Source organism: Nipponia nippon, unplaced genomic scaffold (assembly GCF_047370975.1).
Source record: "Nipponia nippon isolate SJK-2023a ecotype South Korea unplaced genomic scaffold, ASM4737097v1 scaffold_8, whole genome shotgun sequence".
In the NCBI taxonomy this organism is placed as follows: Eukaryota; Metazoa; Chordata; class Aves; order Pelecaniformes; family Threskiornithidae; genus Nipponia; species Nipponia nippon.
In genome coordinates, this window is record NW_028262402.1 from 45,974,960 (window position 1) to 45,988,208 (window position 13,249).

General features: G+C 34.7%; 1 protein-coding gene across 13 annotated transcripts in view; it reads right to left on the reverse strand.

The window, feature by feature from the left end:
- The window catches only part of RIC1 (RIC1 partner of RAB6A GEF complex), a 57,107-nt gene that overhangs the window by 39,460 nt on the left and 4,398 nt on the right, over positions 1 to 13,249 (reverse strand). For 12 of the 13 annotated variants that reach the window (XR_015700994.1, XM_087741935.1, XM_087741926.1 and 9 more), the window contains exons 2-3: positions 5,833 to 5,940; positions 1,137 to 1,213 (exon numbers count right to left, since the gene is read on the reverse strand). Coding sequence is in view for 12 of the 13 variants with exons in the window: in XM_087741935.1 (XP_087598061.1) it covers positions 1,137 to 1,213; positions 5,833 to 5,940 (185 nt within the window). In the remaining variant the exon portion in view is untranslated. The remainder of the gene's footprint in view (positions 1 to 1,136; positions 1,214 to 5,832; positions 5,941 to 13,249) is intronic. The other variant, XM_087741931.1, reaches the window with a different exon arrangement.

The following is a 13,249-nucleotide window of genomic DNA, read 5'->3' on the forward strand; positions in this document are numbered from 1 at the left end:
ACTAATAACACGCACAAAATTTTCCACTCAGTGAAGCAAGAATTCACTCTGAAATCATTTACTACCTGTCAAGTCATTTCTTCCTATATGCACTTGTAAAAGAATAGAGATTTAAAATTTAAATGTTCATGAAGACTTGATTATTTTTTTTTTAATGTTCATGGTTTAACAGTTATGGTTTAAAAAATCAAAACGTTTTCATCTTACATGACATCATAGGTTATCCAATACTCCTCATAGATGTCAATTTGGAGACACCCACTGATCAACTTTAACTTGTTTTATGCATATGAAAAAAATTTAAAATTAAGTTGACTAGCATTACCATAATGATGAAGGTATATATATAGATACATCAAAAAAACAGTTTCTAGCCCATGAGAAATCAAGAGTTTTATTATTCCTGTGGGCAAATTTGATCCCGTCAATGACTACAGATTCTGCCTATCTAAACACACACAGACACACATATATACACCCCTTGAGGTTTTAATTTCTTCTAAATATTTCCCAATTTTGCCAAATCCAAGGTCAACTAAGTCAACCACAAATAACTCCAACATACAGTCACATTTTAACACATAAAATGTATTCGGTCATTCACAGTAAGGAAAAAAAGATTATAATGACAACGTAACATGCTGCAGCTAAAATACTTGTATTCTTACTAAAAATGATTCAGATTCTTTCCAAAATATCGAGAATTTATTCCCCATTTATGTCAAAAATCTCCAAGTTATTACAAATTGGGGGAATCTGTTAAAATATTGCACCCTAATAGTTCCTAAGAAACATGACTTATTCAACTGAGTTACTCAAAAGGAATTATTAAAGCTTGTTACAGATCATGAATTCAACATCAACGTCAAATTATAAAATTAGACAATTCTAACCCAGCTATTTAGGATTTTGAGAACTTCCAAGATGGGCCTAAGGAATCTTAACAGAGCACAGCAAACCAATTAGGCCAACTTCTCCTCTGAACTGACTAACTCATAGGAATGATTCTTCATATACTCATCAAGTTTTAAAACATACTTTGGAAGGAAATATTTTATATCATAACATCTGCTTAGGACTTGTCTAGTCGTATTTTTTCACACTGTGGGGATGTAAAGAAAGTTTAGAATACTTACTTGGGATACATTGGCTCATAAAGATACTTGTCTCTTGCTGATGGGATTTCAAAAAATAAGATGTATCCATTTGCAGTCTGAAAGAGAAACACTGATAAGATACATATCTAGTCTATCTGATGAGCAAAATCTATACAGACTCTTGGCAATTTCTACATACGTCCCATATATGGAACACAAATATACACTCATGTCAAGTTTCAGATATATTAAAAACTGTGCATTGAAATTCATTCTAGGTAAAATCCATACTAGCCCTTAAAGCTCACTGAATAGATCACTTAGTAAGCAGAAAAACAGAAAAACACCACTGTTGATGTATGCATCCAGCGGAAATTTTCCTCTGATTCATATAAATACATAAAACCAGACAGCTACATCAGATATTTAAAACCTGGGCATTTAATTCCCACCAATGAAGAAAATTAATGCAGAAAGCACGTAGTAGAAGGTAGCAAGCCTTCAGATGAAGGCCTCCAAGCGTTTGAACAGATATGGACACTACGGGGTGCAAAGAAGCTAGGCACTGCCTCTCAATGTTGGTCATCCAGATAGTTTTCAAAAAATCCTCACGTCACACAGTACTTTTAGATAACGTAACACCTTTTCAAAATCTTCCAGTGTCTGAAAAAAATTCTACTATAATTCAATCCCAAGTCATATTCTGTCATTCTGGAAGACTGACTTCAAACTATAACACTATTCAGAGAACAAATATAAATCATTTAGTTATCAGATGTTCCAGTCATGACTAGAAGCTGATCCAGTGTTTGTATAAGCACAGGAGAAGCAGATGACCAATAAGGTTAGTTGTTCAAAGAAGTATGACTTGTTTAAAGCACAAATTTATCCTTCAGGCATATCAGCAAATGCATTTTGGTTAAACTGTTTCCATCCAATCATTTTAATATGGGCTGGGCATGTACCCAAAGCACTATTACTGGAGACAAGAAGCACTGAAATGAATGGTTTCAAGTTGCTTTGCAAGGCTGGTTTCCTTTTCTTTGAATAAAGGAAAAAGTAACACTCTTATTAGCTCAGTGTATCAGTTCACAGATGCCATGTTTTGCCCCAGTCAAGGATTTTGCCTTATCATGAAATAAATTTGTGGTTTGCCTTCGAAGTCCAAGAAACACAATTATTCTCATTCAACGTGAGTATCTTTCTCATGCAAGAATAAAATCCACACCATAGCGGTGAGCTCAAGACAGGCTGAAAATAAATGGAAGCTTTTCTATGTGCAGTAATATCACATTCAGGTATTATGTGGTAAAGAAACGTGCTCGTTTCTAACAAACTTCTTTACAGGTTCTTTCCATTACATCATTAAATATTTAACCTGTAAGTTATCTCATCCTGGAAGGAAAAGTAAAACAATACTGTGAACTATCTTTATACTGATATTAAGGCACAAAGGGCCTTACTGAACACTATTCAAAGCACGAAGTTGCTATTGTTACAGGTTCATTTCTAAATAGAACCTCAAATTCCATCAAGAAATGGATGAAATGCAGAAGCATTCAACCATGTGTTTCTTGCAAATTGATCATCTTCATTCACATAGGTTTCTACATTGCTTTAGAAATGTCTGTGTTGCAATGAAACTTACTAAAGTAACCATCATTGTCATCCATTCCATGATCATTCTCATATCTGACAGTCAAAAGTATAAACATACAGTACCTTACAAGGGATTTCACTACATGGTTTCTCATATGCTGCCATGTTTAACAAAGCTCTGCCTTAGCTATGAGAATGCACACTGAAGAGCAGCGTGTATCAGAGGACTGCCTGTAGCAGGGGAAGGACTAAAATGCTTTGTATATTTCTCCATATTGAAGCATCTTGACCCAATTCACAAGTTTGTTTAACTACTAGAACTAGCTACCTTGGGTGTGTGTACTAACCTAGACAAGAAACAAAATATTTCCCAGTAACACTGGAAAAATTACAAATGCAGCAATATGACAGAAGAAACTACAAAATGTCAGGGAAAAAAGATCAGTTTAGAAAATGTGCCAACAGTTTAGCAATGAAAGATACTGGTAGTAAAAGAAGTTAGAATTGCAGGGGGATAATGCCAGCGTGAGAACTGCTTAAATTTGTTTAACTGCACATCATTAAAGCTACTTGAGGTATTTTATAAAGCCTTATATGCTAGACTAAAGTTTGCCTTCTGTACAAATAATAATTACCTCAAAGCATATGCTGCAAAGTGATTTATTTTCCTAGAAGTGCTATGAACACTCTAGCAGTCAGAAACAAAAACCACTGTATATCACTGCTCTAGTGGGCATTCAATCCAGACTACACTCCCCATCATTATGTCATTAAAATAAAAGAAAAAAGAAGTGAATTTACCACTTGGCTAATAAGTACACACTAAGCCTTTTGTTCACCTTCTTAAAAACAAAGTACAACATAATTTTATTATTACATAAAACTACTACAATCAAGAAACTCAAGAGCACAGGTAATAACAGGTGAGAAACTAAATCACCTAACCCAGCTTTCAAACTAGTATTTTTAGCTATTGCACAGGACTTCAGTAATTAACTGAAGTAATTAACTGAAGTTAATTCAGTTCAACAAAACTAGTAGTACAAACTATTCCTTTTTTAATTAATATTTTGCTTTGCTATGGCTCCTTCATTTGTACACATTAGTTTTCTTCTTAAGTCACAAAGGAGGGAGAAAAATGTTTATTCTCTTGGAAAGAAGTTCACAGTTTTACTTGGGGATAAAAGTATCATGCATCAGCAGGAACACCTTCATTAAGCTCCCAAAACTGCCTGTCCACCCTGTCTCTCTGTAACAAAAATACCAATATTTGTAAATGTGGTCTTTCAGCAAGACTCATTAACTGTTTCAAATTAAACTTCATATATATTCCCAAAGCATATTAAAAAAACTTGCAAAACAGAACTGATGTTAAAACTACAATAACAAACATGCTTGACTATATTATTTGTATATATACACCCAGGAGATGCAATATAAGCGTAAGAAACATGAAGAATACCAGAAATCTCATGATACTCATTGTTTTATAAACTGTTTGACCATTTTGGATTTTAATTTGTAAAACTTAAGTTTACAAACTGAGACTTTGTGGGTATTTAGATTCTGACATCATCTGCCAAAAACAGCACCACAGATTTAGCTGCAGAAAAACTTGAAAGTACAGTAACTGAACTGGCAGAAATTAAAGCTAGTCCGACTGTCAGATGAACCATAAGGTCTCCTGAGCAAACGGATCCCAACATCACAGAAAAAACATAATATGCAAAGTAATTCAATATAACAATTTAAATCTCTTCTCAATTACTGCATAAAGGTATAATTAAAATGTGTTAGTATAGTTTACTTGTGCTTGTATGCTGTACTATAAAATTGAAAAATTCTTTTTTATTCACAGTAAGTGTTACAGAAGTCTTTCTGCCTTTGCTAGTAAATATTAGCATTTGCTAACTGAAAATATAATCTGACACTAACAGAAATACTTTACTGCATTGATTCCATGAGATCCTTTTAGGCGATTTAAACATTCCAAACCAGCTACTCAGAAAAGTCTACTGCTGCATTACACACAAGAAACAGGAGCACAGGAAGTTTAGTGGATTTTAAGTCATGATGATATTGATAGAGACACGAACTATTCCATAAACCATCTGGTATTTTCCACTGAGATAACAATATCCAATTGGTTTAAAAACTACAAAGCATTACAGGCATCATTTTAAGCATGAAAGATGGTTTATACTAGGAGATTAAGTCAGTGTACCAACAAATACAGTAGTTGTTATCTAGTTTGTAATTCCACATAATCAGCTTCTGATGGGAAGTGTAATATTTCATTCTTTTCTTCTGCACCTTCTCACAAGAAAATCTTAAATACAATAGCCTCGATTTTAAAAGCTAGAAAAACAAACTCACCCAATTTAAGACCTGGTCCTAACATAAGACCTGACCAAAAGTCACCAAGAGTCATCCCATATTCTGACTCCTCTAAACTCTACTCCCACCTTTGTTGCATCTACATCGCAGCTCGAATTTTTAAATGCTGGTGCTGAAATGGTCCATTCTACTGCTACGAGCACAGCATCAGCTACGAAACAAGATTTTATTTCCATGTGAGACAAGATTTCATCTTTACCTTTAAGACTCAACAGAAGAGTCTATGTATCACCTATCGCTGCCCTTGTTCCTGTGTTCTCAGTGCCTTGCAATTTTTTTTTAATCACCAAAAGATACTGCACCTTAATAAAGCCATAGTTTCATCCTCTTAAGACTCACCTTTCTAAAACATCTGTAAACCCTATTTATCAAGCTAAATATGCTTATGTCACCTAACTCCTCAACTATTTATTTCATTCACATGTCTTTAAATTCACTTATTCTTTGCGACCAGATTACTAAAGTAATGAGATGCTGGATCACCCCTTGCCAATACATCTAAACATTATTTTAATACAAAGAACTGCAGTTCATTCTTCAGAGGAAAAAAAGAATTAAAATTACTAAAGGAAGCTTCTATCACCCAAAAAAACGTAGTTGGTACTATTATATATTTTCACAAGATAAATATCAATTAAATGTATATACAGTCTGCAAGTTTGTATAAGCACAGAAACTAGTAATACAAAACTGTCTTTGCAATAGTTTAACCACAGTAAGAAGTAAAAACCCTACTTACTGAAACAGCTATCATGGTGCTGTCAGGCCGCCATTCTGCTTGTTTATAAGGTCCAAACTGAGAAGCTGCTTTTGATAGTTCCTTGTAACTTACGATTAATACACTGGGCTGAAGGAAAAAAAAAAAAAATTACATCTCATATGTAGAAGGAATGGGATGTTTGTTATATTGCAATATAACTGTAAACAACTATGTTCCCTTAACAGCAACAAGACGTTTCCCTTGAAGAGGGAGGTTAAAAAAATAGTGCATATTTGACAATGCATTACACAATGGTGCTTTTAAAGGGACTTTATGCAGAACTCCTGCCACACTGTCATTCCTAATCTCACTCACCGAAGACATTTAAAAAAAATACTTCATCTGCCCACAAAGGAGTCATTACAGAATACAGAAGTAGTTTCAAGTTAGACAAAGGGTGGCTGATGCTTAAGAGGAATAAAAGCATCTCAAAGAGGTTCCTATAATGAAAAGGACTGTCAAATTAACTAGGATGAAATATTCTATAGAGTATTTGGTACAATCCATTTGCTTAGTTTCTACTAAATGGATGGGATACTGTATTAAAGAGAATGATAATGAGGAAATCTGCTTTATATCTTTTCAAGAACAGGTTGCCAGAAATTATGCAGAAAATCCACCTCTACAGTTTGCTGAAAAGATTTTGCACATGATGAGATGCACCCATTAGCACGTTTCCTCCTAGGAATGGAGAAGAGCTTTGGGGCCATGAAGCCCAGACAAAGTTACCATAGGCACTAAGTCTTCATTCCCTTTCACGAAAGCAGTTGAGAGCTGTGACACAAAATCCTAATGGAAGTTACCCTTTCTTGCTCCAGTACTTAGAAAAATTCTTCCTCCATAAATATATTTAAGAACTGTTTGTACGTTCTTGCTCTTGAAGCAGTAATAGCTTTCAGCTTAGATACGTATTCCCCCTTCTGCTACCCTCCACCACCTGGAGGTGAGGATGGAGAAATATGTGCATATGTATTAGTTAGATGACAACTGTACTTCCTCAGCCTTCAGTTAAATTAAACAAGCCACGTTCTTCTTGTCGTAAAAGAAGTTTGCCCTCAACTTCATAACAGATGCTCTCCCTAACTTTATCAATGCCAAATTTTCTTCAGAGTTGTAGCAGCAAACTCTGTACCAAAAAGAGCACGCTTCTCCAGCCCCTGGAAGGGAATCAAAAGGCTAAACAGTAATCACTCTTTTTGCTGAAAGTAACCATGAAACCACTTGGCAAAGCTTGTCATCCACCACTAGGACCACAGGTGATGGCAACTTACTATTGTTCTTAGTTAGTTTACTTGCTGGTACAACAAATCTGAAAACATTCATTCTATCCAGAAATCATGTGGGTGTCTGCTACCCCTGAATTCCATGGGTATCTACTACCATCCTATTTAGAATCAGTTTCTTCAGTTTCCCTTAAGAAAAAGCAGAGCTACAAACAGATTAATTTAAAAGGAAAAATAGTATGAAACAAAGTAATCAAATGTTTTCACCATACATATAAATAAGGAACTGAATTAATGTCACACAGGCAGTCTTAGCCTTGGTAAATTTATAGTATGACTTGGCATTCTGTAAACAGCATTATTACTTCAATTTCACACCCACACAGAACTGAGTTATCAAAAATAAAGTGAAATATTTATACTGTAAAGTATAATAAGCAAATTAATCTTTACCTTGAGAACTATTTACACCAGCTTTTTCAATTCATGTGGCTTCTTTTGTAGACATTTGCAAATCAAATTACCTAACATTAAATAGATAACTAATTATTCTTAAGAGATTCTTATTGATTGTTCTCATGAACTACACAGCCTCTCACTGCTTGGCTTAGACCCACCTTAACTGCCTTAGATACACACAGAAAAAGTGCCTTGTGACAGTACAGTCTTGGTAATCTGCATCATTAGTGCAGATTTGGAGACCAATCTTAAAGCAGTTCTGTGCTACAAGCATTTTAGCAGCAGGCTAAAAAAAAACATTTTAGAAGCTCATTAATACGCAACAATTTTCTTTCTATATGCTACTTTTACAGAACATAACGACAGTATTTATACTGTAATGTTCTTGTGACATTTATTCACGAGAAAGCTGCTATTACACCTTAGAACCTGGAAGAACATCCTGCATACACAGCAGCTATAAAATTTATACAAATTGATTTCTAGACTGATCTCATTTTGTGCCTTACAGATAAGGACTGAACGAGTTAATATTAGGAGTGCAAGCAATCATTTTTATCTTTTTGCAGCTTAAGTAGCTTCTTTTCTTATTAGAAAGCAGACCCACTTCTAATTCAATAGGTCACATAGGCTACGTAGCTAATGGATAAACCATAAATATTTCACAGTTTATTTCCACATACTCCACAACTCAAAAGCATTATTTCATATGTGAGGAAAACCCTAGCATAAAAACTTTATCGCCCTGTTTACAAGCTTCCCACAAAAGTGTTAACCGCTACAAGATTAACCAAGTTAGAAGGGTAGCTCAATATCCTGCTCTGCTCATGCAAGAGAAAGAGAAACAGTCATTTTACATCTGAAGTGACCAAAGATGTATAATGGCATAGGAGTATGTTCCATAAACAGGAGTATACCAGCCTAATTTTAATTGCTTGCCCCAAGCAAAGCAAGCCATTAAACACACAATTTAACAAAAACAAGGGCCTAGTTAGTACAATACTTTTCTCTGGTTAATTTTGGATATTTAACTCACAGACTGGACAGTAACAGTAGGGGTTTAGATTCTATTACACAGAATTTTTCCTAAATCTTTACATTTGTTTCTGTTAGAAAAAACAATTTTCCAAGTTAGCTTCATGAAAACACCATGTTTTTTTTTTCTTCTACACACTTCTGCATGCAGCTACTAAAATTATAAAGAAATCTAGTTAAGCACAACTAATGAAACATGCACACTGTCTCAAATAAGCCAAGATACTGATCCTCATTATTTATAATGATTAAAATCTGCTTGCTGAAATATTAATGGTAAAGCCACAGCTTTTGGAGAAACTGGTGATTCCAGAAACATAGCAAGTGACCTAGCAAATAAAGAGTTGTTTAAAAAAAAATAATAATTTGTCTACATACCAAAAGTAAACACCCTCAGTTTTTAAGGAAGAAAGAACAGGAGACTAAGGAAGAAAGAACTGAGCAAGCAAGTCTTTACTCAAATTGCAACTTAAAACTACCATAAGCTTCCCAAAATAGATAAGAAGCATATCTGGCATTTTACAATCTGCTGCAGAGAAAATCTAGCATTTTGATATAGCACACTTTGCCTCTCAGGAGGAATGTAAGGTCAGGCAAAACAGAAGCTGCCACTCACTTATGAACAGCACAGCAGAGGTTTCACAAAAATGGTGAAAAGAAAAAAATAAATAAAGGGAACAATAACCTTGAAAAGAATATAGGAGTATCATTACCACAGAGCAAACAAATTATCCAGTGCTCTAGTTAACGCTACTGAAAAGAGAGAAACAGAACTTCTCGTTCCCACAGTTAAATACACTTTATCTCCTTCCCTTCTTATACATCATTCAGCTACCTTGGCTACCTTTTCACAAGAGCACTTTCCACAGGAGCTCTTGCTCCGAAATCTTTACGCTTCTCAACAACGCCCTTCTAGCATAAAACATGCTTTTTTTTACTGATGCAAGATTATGACAACGTCCATAAGAGACAGCTGAAAGCAAATGTGTTTTGGATGAACAATAGTGAAATACAGGAATTGAACTATTTATAAAACAGTAAGGTAGCAAGCTAGCTTCATGAGCAAAGACACCTAACTCAAACTACTTTAAAACTCTCTTTTGTTTCATTATCAGTTGTTGTCATACATTAAGAATTCCTTTGGAGTTTCCACTAAGATGAGCTCTACAACAACATGAGGACAAAATACCTAAGCAAACAAATAAAAAAACCACCACAAAACAACACACAAAACCAAACCCACAGTGAAATAATTTAAAATCATTACTATTTTACTTAGTTCTACCTGACAAATACATCTTTCCCATTTCCCTTTTTTAAGCAATAACTATGAGCAGCATAAGTAGTCTCAGAACACTGAGCCATATAAAGTTGTTTTTATGAAGAAATCTATCAAGATAGACAAACCCGGAAGCAAATTCTCTCAGCAAGCTTAGACATGGGATATTACCACTTCATTTCTCTAAACACAAACATTCTACCACATCTGATGTAAATGCAAATCAAGTAGACATTTAAACCCTAAACTAAGAAGTGAATGTTGCTCTGAACAGGCCGTCTTCAAATAGGACGTTTGTTTGTTTGTTTGACAGAATATAAAATAATGAAAAAATGAGTTTTCCTTAATCTGGATTCTGTGGTTTGACTGCTGCAGGTTAATGACATACTGTGCATACAGTGGATTTAACAACTTAATTAGATCAGCAAATACAATGGAAAACTACTGGACCAAGTTTGAGAAGTAAACACCTAACAGCATGTATGCATTCAGATGTCGAAACTTCTTAGCACTCCCTTATTTTTAGTTGCTTTCCTACCATTAATTCACTTCAACCCAGAAGGAAAGAGAGCAAGACAGAACACTGCCATTTATAGTTGGCCAAAAAATTACTAAAAATATGAAGTAATACTCTTGCTCAGGCCTGTGGATGTTCCCGTAAGACACCAGCACTCCCATAATTTTTATGCAAAACAAATAAGTAGTTATTATATCTGTAGTAAATATGAATAGCAAAATCATACCCTTGCCTAAATTCTAAGAATGTTGCATCAAGCAGTTGATAGTCATACTCAAATTCTTATGTACTGCAAAAACTTCATGATTTTTTTTTAAATACAGATCAAGTTGCACTGAATCCAATTATTTCCGCCCAAATAATACCCAAGAACACCGAGTAGTTTTGCCAAGCCTATCCATAGCCAACATGTTCAGCTCTGAACTCCATTTTTTTTTTTTGATCTTTTTATTGTAACTATAAATCCAAAGTAACTTGAATTTTAAATGCAGGCAAATTTCACAATCCTTAATACTTCTTCCTCTCTTGTAAAGGATTCTCATCTTTAATGCCACCAATTCACTATTACTAATTTAATTTCCAAAGAATTTTTTACATTTAATTATACCTTTCAGACACTGACTATCTGGAAGACTAGCAGTCTTTTCACAACTGTTATGTCTAGGAAGAAGATTCTTGTATTTGGTGAGAGCATGCAACAGTATTAGCAGCTGACAACATGCTACTATGTATGGGTTTGGGTTTTTTAACGTAACATCAATACAAGAACCTGCATGGCCATAGATAACTGTTAAAATCCTAATATTCTCATCCCCCAATAATTTAATATTCTAGACATCAAAAATTAATCTCATTTAGAATCAAGAGGCAATTTCTTTCAAAAACACAAACGTTCTGCTTAGTTTTATAAGATAAATGCTTCAATGCTTCATTAGGCTGTAGGCACAAGACAAAAATCAAAAGCACGCTGTTCTGATGAGCTTACGATCTAAGTGACAAAGACAAGGCTGGGAGAAAACAGAACAAAAGCCTGGTGACACTGTGCACTTTATTTCATCATTAGATGGTCTGTGCTCCACTTTAAAGGCTGAAGCTTTATAGTTTTATAAACTAATAAACCAGAAAGGTTAGATGGAGAAAAGAAAAGCATGCATTCATGCATGCATAAGGAAGAGGAAAATTCATTAGTAAGGACCAGAAGAAAAAACAAAGACCACAAAAAGCCATTTTGTCAGTAACAGAGATACAAGGTGCTGATAAAAGAATTTCTAAAAGCAGGGTTAATTATAGAAACATAACCGCTTTAATTCAGTTTTAAAAGCAGCTGGAAAGCTTAGAGTCAGCAGAGTACCCATCCAACAAACACAGCAGACACAGCTCCCAATACTGTGCTTCACGTAAGCTACTGTGAAAGAGTTCAAAAAACCAAAGCGCATCAGAACTGTCAATCACCACCTCTCCCAAGCGAAAGTTTTCAGTTAACCTACTGCTCAAAAAACGTTGCCAATAAGAAAGGCACGTTCTATAGATCTTTGCTGCTCTGCAGCCCCATGAATTGCCAAGTGCCTAAATTTGGATTAAACGGAATTGTGTGTGATGGAGAATAGACTCTCTAACCTAATTTCTGATCTCATACTGGCAAACGACTCTGCTATGTACAACTAATTAGACAGTCAAAACTCAAAACTGAGGATGCTTTTCTCTTCATGCAAGTAATTCTGAGATGTCTTTCAGGGGTCATCTATTTTATATTAATGCAGGAGACACCAAAAACCTGGTAAGGCTTTCACATTGTCATTCACATGACAATTTTACATTTCATGTGATAAATCCATCAGTCTAACAGGCATTTCTCATTTCTGTAATTATGTAACCAAAAATACATCTTCATAATAGAAGCAACAGCACAACTGTTACTGTTACTGATGTATAAAAAGAAATGGCCTTCTTAGACAAATGTCTGATGGGTATCAGTAAGAGGTTAGCATCTCTGGGGTTAAATTACTAAGGAAAAAACACAGCAGGAGAGGCAAGACATCTTAGTTTGCACTGATGCTATCTGTCTCATATTCTTCACACTACACAACCACTTACATCATTATCAAGACTTCTGTTGTCCATTTTGCAATCAAATTTCAGATCAAAACGCTACAGAGATTGTATCTAATCCTATTTAGGAAAAGGCTACATAAAATAATTCAGTATATTATTCTGCTTACAGTTCTGAGATGAAAGCATAATCCTGAAAGCACAATGAAAACTTTTTTTTTTTTCTTTCAATGGCCATCTGTAATAAGAAAGAGTACCAAAACAACTGTGTATTTTTTAATATATTTATTCATATATTGTGTGAACTATAAGCACTGGTGTCACAAGTAACTCCTTTTTTAGTGTGCCAAAATTCCAGGTCACAGAGATCACTTCTCTAACAGAAGCACAATCCCCTGTTTTGTCCTATTTGTTTAAATAACATGTATACTTAGATTTAAAGCACATATCAAGTTCAACTCTAATACTGCAACAGCGTGAGATTGAAAAGTACATACGAGTGAGTTATGAGAGCTGCCTGAATATAGACTTATTCAGCATTTAGAATGAGTACAGATTATTTGACAATCTAGAATTCTGACATGCATGCTTTCCCATAAGCTTATAGTTCATTTGGGTCAGATCATCACAAAAAACAGGGAAGTTTAAAAACAAGGGTAGATGTAAATTAAAGAAATGAGAAATGCCTGTTAGACTGATGGATTATCACATGAAATGTAAAATTGTCATGTGAATATTCAGTGAGCCTTACCAGGTTTTTGGTGTCTCCTGCATTAATATAAAATAGATGACCCCTGAAAGACATCTCAGATTTACGTAGATGGTAGGTGTAAA